At 40.5% G+C, this 11,908-nt stretch overlaps 2 protein-coding genes across 2 annotated transcripts; both read right to left on the bottom strand.

Moving 5' to 3' along the window:
- Nucleotides 1–1,689: 1,689 nt before the first annotated feature.
- Nucleotides 1,690–9,539, bottom strand: LOC145464239 (peroxidasin homolog). Its single transcript, XM_081448074.1, has 6 exons — nucleotides 9,309–9,539; nucleotides 7,763–8,006; nucleotides 7,185–7,369; nucleotides 6,120–6,412; nucleotides 3,207–3,772; nucleotides 1,690–2,711 (listed from the first exon to the last, which is right to left on the bottom strand). Exons 1-6 carry the CDS (start codon nucleotides 9,537–9,539, stop codon nucleotides 2,644–2,646), a joined length of 1,587 nt encoding a protein of 528 aa, XP_081304200.1. The 3' UTR covers nucleotides 1,690–2,643.
- Nucleotides 9,540–9,542: 3 nt separating this feature from the next.
- Nucleotides 9,543–11,554, bottom strand: LOC145462317 (uncharacterized; the record flags this gene model as incomplete). Its single annotated transcript, XM_081445814.1, has 2 exons — nucleotides 11,228–11,554; nucleotides 9,543–9,927 (listed from the first exon to the last, which is right to left on the bottom strand). Coding segments are annotated over exons 1-2 (399 nt in total), but the record flags the coding sequence as incomplete, so codon positions are not given.
- Between the last annotated feature and the right edge of the window lie 354 nt (nucleotides 11,555–11,908).

An 11,908-nucleotide genomic window follows, 5' to 3' on the forward strand; every position in this document is an offset into this window, starting at 1 on the left:
GTCGCTATTTTCGCTCCCGCTCCGATTTGCGCGCGGCCAGAATGCGGAAAAAGCTCTTCGTAAGGGAGCGCTTGCTATGCAGGCTACCCGACGTGTAAAGCCGCTTGCGGCCTGGTCTCTATTTGAGCTAAAACCTGCGTCACAAGATTTGGTGCTTCTTATTATACCCGTCCGGGGATTTCCGTAGCCTGGATTGATCTAACTGTACTTAAAATTATCTTAGAACGTTTTGGGACCGATGCTTGCTTCAAAAATATATTTTAAAAGTATTTATATTTTATATATTTCCTAAAAAATAGTGCCAGAATACGGTAAGAAGAAACGTGATGCTGTAAAGTCTATAGGCTAGAAAGGACGTAACAACAATGGCGACTTTCTCTTCCAGGCTTGCAGTTTTTTATTCGTAATAGCCATATTTCATAATAATTCAATACACTACTGAAGAATTACTGTATTACTTGGCACAACAGTCAACATAAAGTTAAATCCGACACATAAAATAGTCAAACCCGATTGATATGATCAGTGTCTGATATGGTACGTTTGGGTCTGATCGGGGGGGGGGGGGGGGGTACGGCCATATATGGGCTATATAGGTATGTGCCGCTGTGGGTAAGGGTATGGTTTTCAAGCAGTTTACTCTAGCATAGGGTATATAAATCAGAGCGTTTTGGTCTAGAATAGGGTATCATTTTTCACCAAACTGACCAGTTGGTTGAAGATTTTATCTAAACTAAGGAAACCAGGAATTGCCACTCAAAAATATAAAAAACTGAAATCGGCGAGTTTAAATTTTTGCAACTCAGCCTCAACAGCGTCGATAGATGAGTATCATAAAACACTACTGGATATTATTAAATGTCAAAAATCGGAATTCAGACGGAAATCGGTGGTTTTAATACTAGTTACTCTAGTATAGGGTAGCAAAATTCAGCTGAACTAGCTCTGGTATAGGCTGAGGGTTCCAGGGTCCCAGCGGCATATCACCACCCAGAAATTCCTAAAGCACCCCCCCGGGGGTCTGATATGGTAGGTTGGGGTCTCGTATTGTTTGTTGGGTTCTGATATGGGGAGCTTGATATGGTAGGCCACGTTCCAACTCTAATAGGGGTGAGGGGAAGCAATCCCATCTCTCAGACCATTTTGCTCTCAAATCCCACTTCCCAGTGCTCAAATCCCATTCCCACACGAAGAATTCAGAAAAAAATCCCGATGATACACATACCAGTACCTTTCTCTTCGCAGCCATAAAATTACGGCTTCTAAATACGCGCGACCCAACAAAGGTCAACAAGATAGGGTTCTTTTAGATTGTGCTAAAACATGCAAGTAGGGAAGTTATGGCGATTACTTAGGTTAGAAGTTCCTGCCACTTTCCTGGCACAAGCGACCCAAGTTCCATCTACAGGAGCGTAGCCAGGATTTTTCAAAGGGGGGTCACACTATGTCAAAGTAAGGGTACCCACCAGATTGTCATGTGGTTTTACGCCAACGGTTGTATACTATCAAGCTTCACACTGACTGTGGAAGTAAGGTGAGGTAATTTTATGAGGCACTTGACAGTATTTTTACCTCTTAAAACCTATCCAAAATATTCCCGTACAAACTCTTACATTTTAATTTTACCATGACCGCTATTACGCAAGATGATCATCTCATAGATCAGGGACATAGCTTGGGGTAGGGGGGGGGGGGGTTCCTGGGGTGCCCGTGACCCCACTTTTGTGAGCCTTTTCTGAGTAAACAACCTACAACGACCTTGATGTCTGACCGCTTAATTTGCTGAAACATTGCCAAATTAGCGATTTTTCGCTTCTTCTTCTTAATGCCATGCTAACTCATGCATGTTCAAACAGAAAAGAACTCTCAATATTAAGTTGCTAAATTTTATTCCCACTTCCATAGAGTTATCTGACAAGTTTCGTTATTAGATTAACATTCAAAAACTAAGTATTAAAACTTGCAAAGCAAAACTATGTAAATAGAACTTGTCCTTCCTCTATAACGCAGAGGTTAAAATTACTGAAGCTTACTACATTCAGTTCGGAGTATATATATAATTACTGAATAAGGAGTGGCTACATATAAGGTACGACATTTGTACTCAATGTATGTGTGTTGAAAATCCTCCAACTTGAACTCTAAAGTTGGTATAAGACGTCTGAAGATTCTGAGGTATAAATGAATTTTTCAAGACTGTCAAACCTGACCAGAAACGACTGAAGGTCTACCCAAGGACGTACGAAGATTATTGAATTATTTTAAAAGGCCATCGTATATAAATTTCCGATTTTTTTCCCGAAGATTGCCCACCACCCGAGGCCCAATTTATCTTACGTACGTTTCCTAAAAAAGCTTAAAGGAAGGATCAATTGATTACAATTGATGACTTCTTATACTTATTGACTAATAAGGCAATTTAATCCCTTGTTAAATATAATATTGTTTAACTAGTAACCCTTACAGTAACCCCCACGTCTGAATATAAGGAAGGGAGGGTATGATCGCAGGCTACTCTTACAGCCACGGGAGGCTTTAACTTAGCTGTGTTACATTTAATGTTAACATCAACTACATCGTTTTTGACTAACTAAAACAAAAACTTGCATGGCACAAATTCAAGAATGGATCCCTGGGAATACTTCAAGCAGCGACATTTCCGCCAAAACCACCACTCCGGGAAAACTTAGGAGCACCGGAATATTTGGCACCTAGCAATCAAGAAATAACAAATCAATATGTCACTTCGTACTTGTTCTGCATTATAAGCTATCGCCATCTTTCCTAGAATTTTGCAATGTTGCTTGTTATTGATGATTGACAGCGCGGAAAGTGAGCAGAAAAAAATATTGCAGCTGCCCTTTTCTTTCCACGAGCCTAGAGTCTGTCTCAACTATTGTAGCTCATTTCCCCCACATTTCGATTCTTGGTTACATCTGGGGGAGGGAAATTAATGACGAGCGATGCGGGCGATTCCTTTGAATTTCTACTTCTAAATTACTGTCGACCATTTAGAAGACGCTCCACATTACGTCCAAGATTGTGAACTCCTAAGTTTCAAAAGACGGCAGAAACTTTGCTACGTTTTAACACAAGTTTGATGGAATGTTTACTGCCAGAGTAAAGGTAAAAGGACTCCTTTTTCCACCTCAGTAGAATGCCCAGAATGCCCAGAATGCCCAGAGCAAATAGAAAAAAGTACTTACTCTCTTTGAAAACATTCAGGTTGACAAAAGGCAGATGACGGCAGGGCACATCATCATTTGGGCTACGGATAATGCTTCGCTTGAAAACCTCGGGCTGAATAGTGGTCACATCGTCTGAGTTGTCACATATCACTCGAGCTAGAGAGGCCTTTCTTATCTCGGTCAGTTGTTCTATGGTAAACCCTGTGAGAGTGTCGTTTCTCTCGTACCAGAAGCGATCACCACGGCGCGTTCTGCTGAACTGTGCGAGCATCAGACAGGTGGTGGTTAGTCCAAGCTCACTCCCGCGTAGATTTTGTTCACTCAACAATCCCGCAAATAAATCAATGTCCTCCACAGTTTTGTAGGCTCTAGCCAGTCTTCGCCGCTGACTAGAGAGTATATTTGTAAGACCATTAAAGTTGTATCCTCTAGCCACGGGACCACCACAAAGTGTTGAAAACTGGATATAACCTGGTAAGCCATGATCTCGTCCACGCTGCATGTTTATAGCAGCAAGATCACCAAAAAACCCACCGTTTGGCCCTGGAATAATGAGACGTTCCCGCACGGCATCAGCAATGTTCCTACGAGAAAGAAAATCAATAATTATTGCCAAATACGAGTTTTTGGAGGATCTCTTTTAACTGTTTGGACAACGTTGAGCATGCGGGCCGGAACTTGCTTTTTAGATATAGTTTTGAAACAAATCTACTAATGAGTTGGATTAGGCGCCATTACCAACCGCTGTTCGGAAAAGGAGCCCGCGCGCCTTCTCTGATACAAGACCGGACTTCAGACTAGACTCGAGAGAGCGGCAGAAATCGAGCCTGGAGGTTGATGTCCTTTCAAAAGTAGCTGTTTTCAAAATAACCTAATTTACGGGTACGGCCTCGCAAAATCATTTACTATAAAGGCGAGTACTCTGATGCAGAACTATTCTGTCGGCAACTTGTTCCGAAAGCGCAGAAAGAAAATAAACACCCTCACGACTGAAGACGTTCGCAAAAAATAATAATAAAAAAAGCAAAAAATCAAAACTCTGGTTATATGGTAAAACGGTGAGTATTGACTTAGTGAGGTCGGCCGGATGGGAAAATATTTGGCTCTCGGTCAGGACGCAATTAATAAGAAATGTTACAATCGAGAAAAGAGAAAATGATTATAAATTTATCTAAAAAGCGATTTTCAAGTTAAAAAAGAGGAAAATTGATAAAAGGGTAATACTGTATTGTAATTTATAGTTTAAACATTCAGTGTGTATTTCGGAAGCTGGCTGCTATTACATCGTAGCCTGGTTGACGATTCTTTTACTCGTGGTAGCAAAGGGAGTAAAGGATGGTAGCTGTCGGTATTTTGAATAGTTTGCGATCACTCGAGATCTCTATTAAGAAGTGATAGTTGACGTAGCCAAAGGCCGAATCACCTCATAGAAAATCGAGAGCGAATAATCTAATAGTTTTAGTAGAGTTCTAACTGCAATTGACTTCAATTAACGGTTTTCTATTACTTCTCGAAGTATTTTGAACTTTGCGCCTTTAAAAGATCGCTCGGATTGAAATGCCATTTAAAATTGAAGTTGTGTGAGTCCGTGCATAATTTTGTCAATAATTTCAAGTTTTTAAAGTCAAGAAACCGTTAATGTCCTTCTTTTAGTCTTCTCAGGAATTACATTATCCATTGGGATGTAAACTTTCCTTAAAAACTTCGGGAAAACGAAAAAACGTCCCCATTTCGTAAACGACCGATAGCCACTGCACTCTAATTAAACAATAGAGTGTTTTTGCCGAGGAACTATCAGCTGATAGTTGTCCCGCGGAAATTTGATGTTCTTGTAACAAATATGCTAGTTTTAAGAACATCAAATTTCCAAGGGAGAACTATCCGGCCGATAGTTTAGAGACATAAACATTCTATTGTCTTTATTGTTCACCACTAAATTTTCTTCCGCGCGCCAACTCAAAATTCATATTGAATTATTTCAACTTTTTTCGATGAAAGCCGTGAAAGATCGTTAAAGCCAAATGTAAAATTTGAAAAAAAAAATAGGCAAAAACCCACTTAACACATTTCAATTGTTTACTTTCTGTAAGCCCGCTTCTTTACGGAAATATTTTCACGGACGAGTACTATTCATCCGGGTATTTTCCTCTTACGGGCACTATGGGCTGATAATGTCTCTCCGCGGATGAACACTATCGCGTCACGTGATCAATTACTAAGCCAATAAGAATCGGAGAAAATTTAGTGGTGAACTTTAATGGCTGATAGTGTACGAGTAGCTCAGCCAATCAAATTGCAGAATTTGCATTAGTATATTAGTAGAATTCTACTAACAACTGATAGATATTTTGTACTTTGGAGATATGGTGTCTTTTAGAACATCTTTTTAAGAAGCATTATATTACATTTAAATCACCCTCACTTCAGTTCTCTTGTTAGTATTTCTGCCTGAAATATTAACGCATATATGTGTGTCGAATAAATTGTAACCTAAAAAGTCCTACAATTACTTCGATATTAGATTGCGGTTCATGCCATCGAGGTGTTTGTGCAATGTAAGTAAAATAAATAACCGTTATTTACCCTAGGCAGTGCTTATACCACAAAGGTTAGTGGAGCCAAGCAAACAACTGAAATAAATAATTTAAATTGAACATACATGTAACATTGTTAAGAATCCCAACTGGCCGGAGGCAAACCAGTCAGCTTTTTACAAGCATGGCCGAGGATTTGAACTCGGGGCTACCGTGAAACAAATCCAGGTAATGGCCAGAGCGGGAATCGTACCCGGGACCGCTGGATTGTGAGGCAGACACGCTGACCACTCGGCCACACTGCCTCCATGGGTGAAAGACAATCGATAAATGAAGTTCTTGCTTTCCGATTGTCAGTCAGTTTATTTTGACTCACAAAACATAGCAAAATACATACCGATCAAATTCGCCAGCTCTTATTCCAGCCAATCCGAGATAAAGACCTGTATAAGGATTGACTCCTAAGTTTGGATCATTGAGCGGTCCTGGGTTAAAAAAATCGACTGGAGATTGGGATAGCTGGTCAATGAGATCAACTCCACTCGACACTGTAAAGTTCTCCCGAATTAAAGTGTGGCCTATTCTTAAGCCAGCCGTGGCGAACGAGTTGATAATTGTAGAATTTATTTCCGGAGCGTAATCGTTGGAGAATGTTCCATCGGCCTCCAGCGCAACTCCTGCTTTTCGTCTCTGAAACAAAAGACGGTCGAATTATAACTACACTGCACTGTTTTACAAGATTGCCGTGTGGGAGTCTGGCTGACAGTTGTTGTCAAGTTGGCCAATTTCCCTTTTAAAGTGTCCATGAAAGTCTAATTTCCGTAATTAGACGGGCTGGTCATTCCATAATAGCGCCCCGCTATAGGTGAAAGCCACGCTTGCAGTTTGCGCGGCTTGGGAAAGTCTAGTTTGATCTCAGAATCTCTTAGATTATACGGTGTACTGCTGATAGCAAATATCCATTCACTTGGAGCGCCCCGGATCAAAATAAAAAGTCAGCAATTGATTCATGCTTTAGCGTGTTTCGCCGAGATATGATGCACGCACGAAGTTTGGAGAGCGCTAGAGCAGGAAAGAAGCGTACGAATTGCCCGAAGAAGACTAGCTTAGCGTCTTGAGTACTTTCTATACGTTACACTGAACTGCATCATAAGTCGCTGATGCACAGCTAGAGGCATGAATCAATCGCTTTATAACTTTGCCGAAGGAAAGCAATCCTCGCGAAGCGAAGTTAACTGTACTTTGCACGTATTCTAAGGGTCATCACTACGGTGATGTCATCACCTACGCATTTGCTGTAAAAGGCGGATCAATCCTTTAAGTTTGTGGATAAGCCCTTGGTGTGTGTCCATGTCAACCCTTTGAAAAGAACTTGTAAATAAATATATATCTACGTATTTTTTGCTTAAACGAGAAAAGAAAGGATGAATTATTACATTATGTTATTCCTTGCAGGTCTTACCAATCTTTGACTGGGGATGAGTGTTGGCAACCACTCATTATATGTAATGTGTTGTAACATGGCACCAACGATTCGGCGCGCCTCTTGATAGAGTTTCTCGTCTTTCCACGATGGATTCAGAGTGAACAGGTGTTTGGCAATACGGTTGTGTTCACGAACCCACAGAGCGTGCATTGCCATTAAGGCTGTCAAAAAACAGAATAAAATGGTTAGGTGGTCATGTGGTGTGTCGGCATTTAAGTAAAGTAAAGTAAAAATTTATTTTTACCGTCAAGGTGGCCTGTTCAGCTCAAAGGCCACTCATGACGTGATGGGCCTTGCACTTAAAGAAAACGTCAGAAACCAAAAGAAAGTCTTTGGTCGGCTTATAGTTTAATAGGAACATAGTAGAAAGACAAGCCTAATCGGAGACGCATGTGTATTGTAAACACCAGCGCCTAATACCTTAGGTTTGATTGATTGATTGATTGATTGATTGATTAAGAATGCTTCGCTTCACCTGCTGGCTCTTGATAGATTTGCTAAGTTTCGGATTTCTTAACAGCATGATTTAAAGTTAAGTCTCTAATTTCTCCCACCTTGATTTTCGTTCACTCGAGGATCCCCAGCTCTGAAGCAAGGCTGAGTTTCAGTATCGTTAGATCTACAGAAGCCTGCTTCACCGCCCACAGACTCCTGTGCTGGAAGAATGGGTAAGTCGCTGCTGTTAATGAAAGGTTCAACTATCAAAAGTCCCAGTTTGAAGAAGCGAAGGCTGTTCGCTGTGTCGAGATCTGAACCGTACACTTGTGACCCATCAAGGTGAGCGGTTATCTCATTTATCTATCGTAGGAAAATTTAGTTCAATTAGCATAAGAAAGACAACCATTCATTTTGCTAAGCACGCTAAACTGTCTATAAGCCAAGGAAACTGCAGAATTATTTAAAACTGAATATACAACGATTTCCACTAATCCCTAATAGTGTAAGTCTGAACAGGGGAGATAGCTAATGAACATGACACGCTTACGTTACGCAAAATAATGTATTTTGATATTTTCTGTGTCAGAACTTTGTTACAACTTACATCGGAGGAAGATACATTCACATAAATACCTCTTACTAACCGAGTTCGAGGTCTGTACTGTAAGTTACGGACCGCGTTTTTCCCCATCGATTTACTACAGGGGAAAACGAGGATCCGTAACTTACAGTACGGACCGAGAAAACGAGGTTAGTAACATATTTATTATATCTCTACTGTGTGTCTGGCGGGATCGGGAACGATTTCTATTCACGCGGAACGGCTTCAAATCTCTGACGCACCTTGAAAGCAAAACGGCTCAATTTGATGTTAAGTGACTCTTAAGTCGTTAGTAGGTTTTAATACACAATTTTAGAAGTAAAAGAAAGTTTTAACCTTTTACTTGCTAAAAAAGTTACGAACACTTGGCGATAAATCACGAAACATTTTGGCAACAAAAATAGCTTTAAATTTTACCGGGCCGTACAGGAGAATACGGCCCGCTAAATTGACCAATCACATCGCGCGTACTAACTGAGAGATATAACAAGTGTAATTGTTAAACAGATGATAGCAATGAATAAGTAACTGATCTATTTGGCTTCTATGATAAGAAAGTTGACCATGACCTGCGTTTAATTTTAAAAAATAAACAGACCAATGTGTGATCTCAGAAGATTAGAAACTGACCTACGTGTAATCCCTGGGGGGGTAGGGGTACTCCCAGAAAAATTGGGTGGGGGTGTGCGTCCCGCTTCACAAAACCCTTACCCTATTTATGACCAAAATCTTCGATTTTCTTTTCCCTATATATGATCTGACCAAAAATTCGATATTCTATTTATGACTGTTGCGGCTGGCACAGTTGCTCTAAACGTAGTTTCGGAAGTGTCTTTGCTGATAGTCTTATCGATAATGGTGAAGCTTCTTCTAAAACATACCCAATTCAAGACTAGAGCGCAAACACCATACCCTATTTATGACCAAAATGGCCAAAATCGATTCTCCATTTATGACCGAAAAAGCTGAAAAACCATACCCTTTGGGACTGCACATACCCATGTAGCCCATATATGGGAGAACCCCCATCCTCCGCGGTGTCATCAAGGATAACAACTAACCTGATTGCCGTGGCTGTTCTGCTCTGACCTGACAAGAGGAGTACACCGTGCAAGAGGATCGCCCGATAGCCTTACCCTGGAGCTGATGTTGACTCCGAAGCAGAAAGGTTTTTCAATCAGGCTGGGGCAAGGTTCCTGGCTCGTGCCACAATCGAGCTGTGGGTTGACCCCCACAGTGAATTCAGTGAGCGTGAGATCATGGTCCAAAAACTGACCCCACGTCATTACCATGTGGGTAAAACTTGCTCGACGTGGATAGTTATCAAACACAATCTTGCTAACAAACCTCGTATTTAGGAGGCGAATGCGCTTGCCTTTAAATCTTACGGACGAGAATTGCCGAGGTTGGTTGCCTGGTTGTTCATACGCAGTAGGAGGATCTAAGCCTGGGAACCGATCATGCGGTGTAAAGGCGGCTCCGGTTGTAATGTTGCAGATATTGTTGCATGTGCCATCAAACGTGCGGTAATGGAATTTGAGACAAAAAAGTCTTTTCACGAGTGAAACCTCGCAGTTTTGGAGGCTCAGCGTATCCAGCAATTGTTGCGCGGAAGAAGTACCTGAATACGCTTGAGGCGTTTCAAACCAGCCAGCGACAAGTAATACTCCGAAGAGAAAGCTGCATTAGAAAAAAAAAAAAAAAAAAAAAAAAAAAAATGACAAATCAATATAAATTTATATCACAATTCATCCAGATGCTCTATATGACAAATTATATCTCATATAATATATGTCTTTTAGGATTTGTTCTATTATGATGATGATGATGACGTATTATATGTTACCATGTCTTATAATATATGACCCCGGGGGACTCCCATATAAAAAGGAAGGAGGTGCTGGTCGGAATTTTGAACAGAATCCCCAAGAGATACCAAAATCCTGCTTTGGGGGCGGGGCTTAAGTTTTATTTTTCATTCCTAAGAGGTACCAATTTTAAAACAACACATTGTCTCCTCTCATATTTTTTTCCACTCAATACCCAAAAAGGTACTGCAAAACCTCCCGCTGTGGACCTTTTGACGCTGAGCACCCTAAGAGGTACGAAAACCGCTTTTTTGAACACTAAAAGGTACGACAAGCAACCCCCCGGGATATGACATGGTATATGAGCAATTATAACACGCTCTACAAATATGGTAAGAGTACACCAACCTTTTTAAGACGTTTTTGCTCTTATTTTATTTAAGTTTTGCGTATTTTGGGGGCTCTTTATTTTTTTAATAAAACAATTATTCCACCCGCGTTTTGTTTTGAGATGATTATGGTCATCTCTCTTTGGCTATCTATCATCTCATATCCAAAGACAAAAGATGTGTATTTTCGACATTTTTATGTAAGACGGCGACGTCAATAACTTGAGCTTCATAAAAGCTTCATAAAAGCAATGACACCCTTACGAGATGGTATAAATCGTATCCTATGTAGGGAGGGCGGGGGGGGGGGGGGAGGGAGGGGGAAGGGAGTGAAACAGAGAACTCCCAGTCTCCGTAGGTGAAAGAAAGCCCGGTCTGAAATTAATGGCGTTCATAGCTCTAAGAGCAACTTTTATTCTGTCCGAGGGGGCTTTACATTCATGCTGAGTTTATAAGAGCATTAGTTTTGTCTTCACGACGTATAGTAATGTTCAAAGGATATTTGGCTAAAGGAAAAGCAGCTAAACCTATCGAGGCATTATCGAAATGACTTGTGATATTTCTTCAAACTATGAAAGAATGGGATTTTAGCCCTGCTCTGCATTTCGAGCACTATATACCGACATGGTGGCCGATCGTATACTGCATACTCTTTATTTCAAAGAAAAACAACTTCGTATACTATTTTCATTTAAACACATTATAGGAACCTTGGGGCTTGGAGCTGCGAGCTGCTAGCTAATTCATTAAGTTCGACTCAAAAACTTTTTAGCTTAAACATACCTCGTGGTGCACATTTTGCTTTTGGCTAATGGCTCTCGCTTTTCACCTGTTGAATCATAGAGAGTATTATATCAGTACTAGCACACTCATTCATAATACCTGTATTCTATATTGCCATCAGTGGGTCACTGAAACGGTATGTGACATTAACCACGCGAGAGCGACACAACCATTGTCACAAAATCGGCAAATTGCAACCCGAAATGAGTTAGGTCTAAGTTAAAAATCAGACACTAACGCGCTTTTTCGTTTTATTTACAATATTTTACCTCTGACATTAGTGGCCAGAGAAAAAAAAAATTTTCGTTTGCTTTCAATAGCCACTGTATGAAGTTAGCGAATTGAGAGGTTAAAATCAATGGATACACAGATACTAAACAAATAAAGTTTTGAAATAAGATAGGACTAAGATAAATAAACAAACAAATAAATAGATAAGCAGAATAAGACTTCCGTGAACTCTGATTCCCTTTCAAGGAAACATGTCATTCTGGCGAGGCAATAAATATTTCGCTCTACAGGCGTTATTACTTTTTCCTTGCCCCTGCGACAGAAATTTAAACCAACTAAATGTATTGTGCATACATGCAATTTTACGGAAATCGTACAATACCTGTTACTTGGAGAGGAGAACGCAAGAGAGAACAGAACGATTCCTTCGAGATCTAGAAGCTCAGATCT

This window comes from Orbicella franksi, chromosome 12, assembly GCF_964199315.1.
Source record: "Orbicella franksi chromosome 12, jaOrbFran1.1, whole genome shotgun sequence".
NCBI lineage: Eukaryota > Metazoa > Cnidaria > Anthozoa > Scleractinia > Merulinidae > Orbicella > Orbicella franksi.

What these genes read in the sequence shown, in the direction of transcription:
- LOC145464239 (XM_081448074.1), bottom strand. Translation starts at nt 9,539, where the DNA reads ATGGTAATGACGTGGGGTCAGTTTTTGGACCATGATCTCACGCTCACT. An exon ending in TCGAGTGAACGAAAATCAAG is followed by an intron (nt 7,370 to 7,762) that starts GTGGGAGAAATT and finishes GTTTTTTGACAG; the next exon opens with CCTTAATGGCAATGCACGCT. An exon ending in TCATCCCCAGTCAAAGATTG is followed by an intron (nt 6,413 to 7,184) that starts GTAAGACCTGCA and finishes CTTTTGTTTCAG; the next exon opens with AGACGAAAAGCAGGAGTTGC.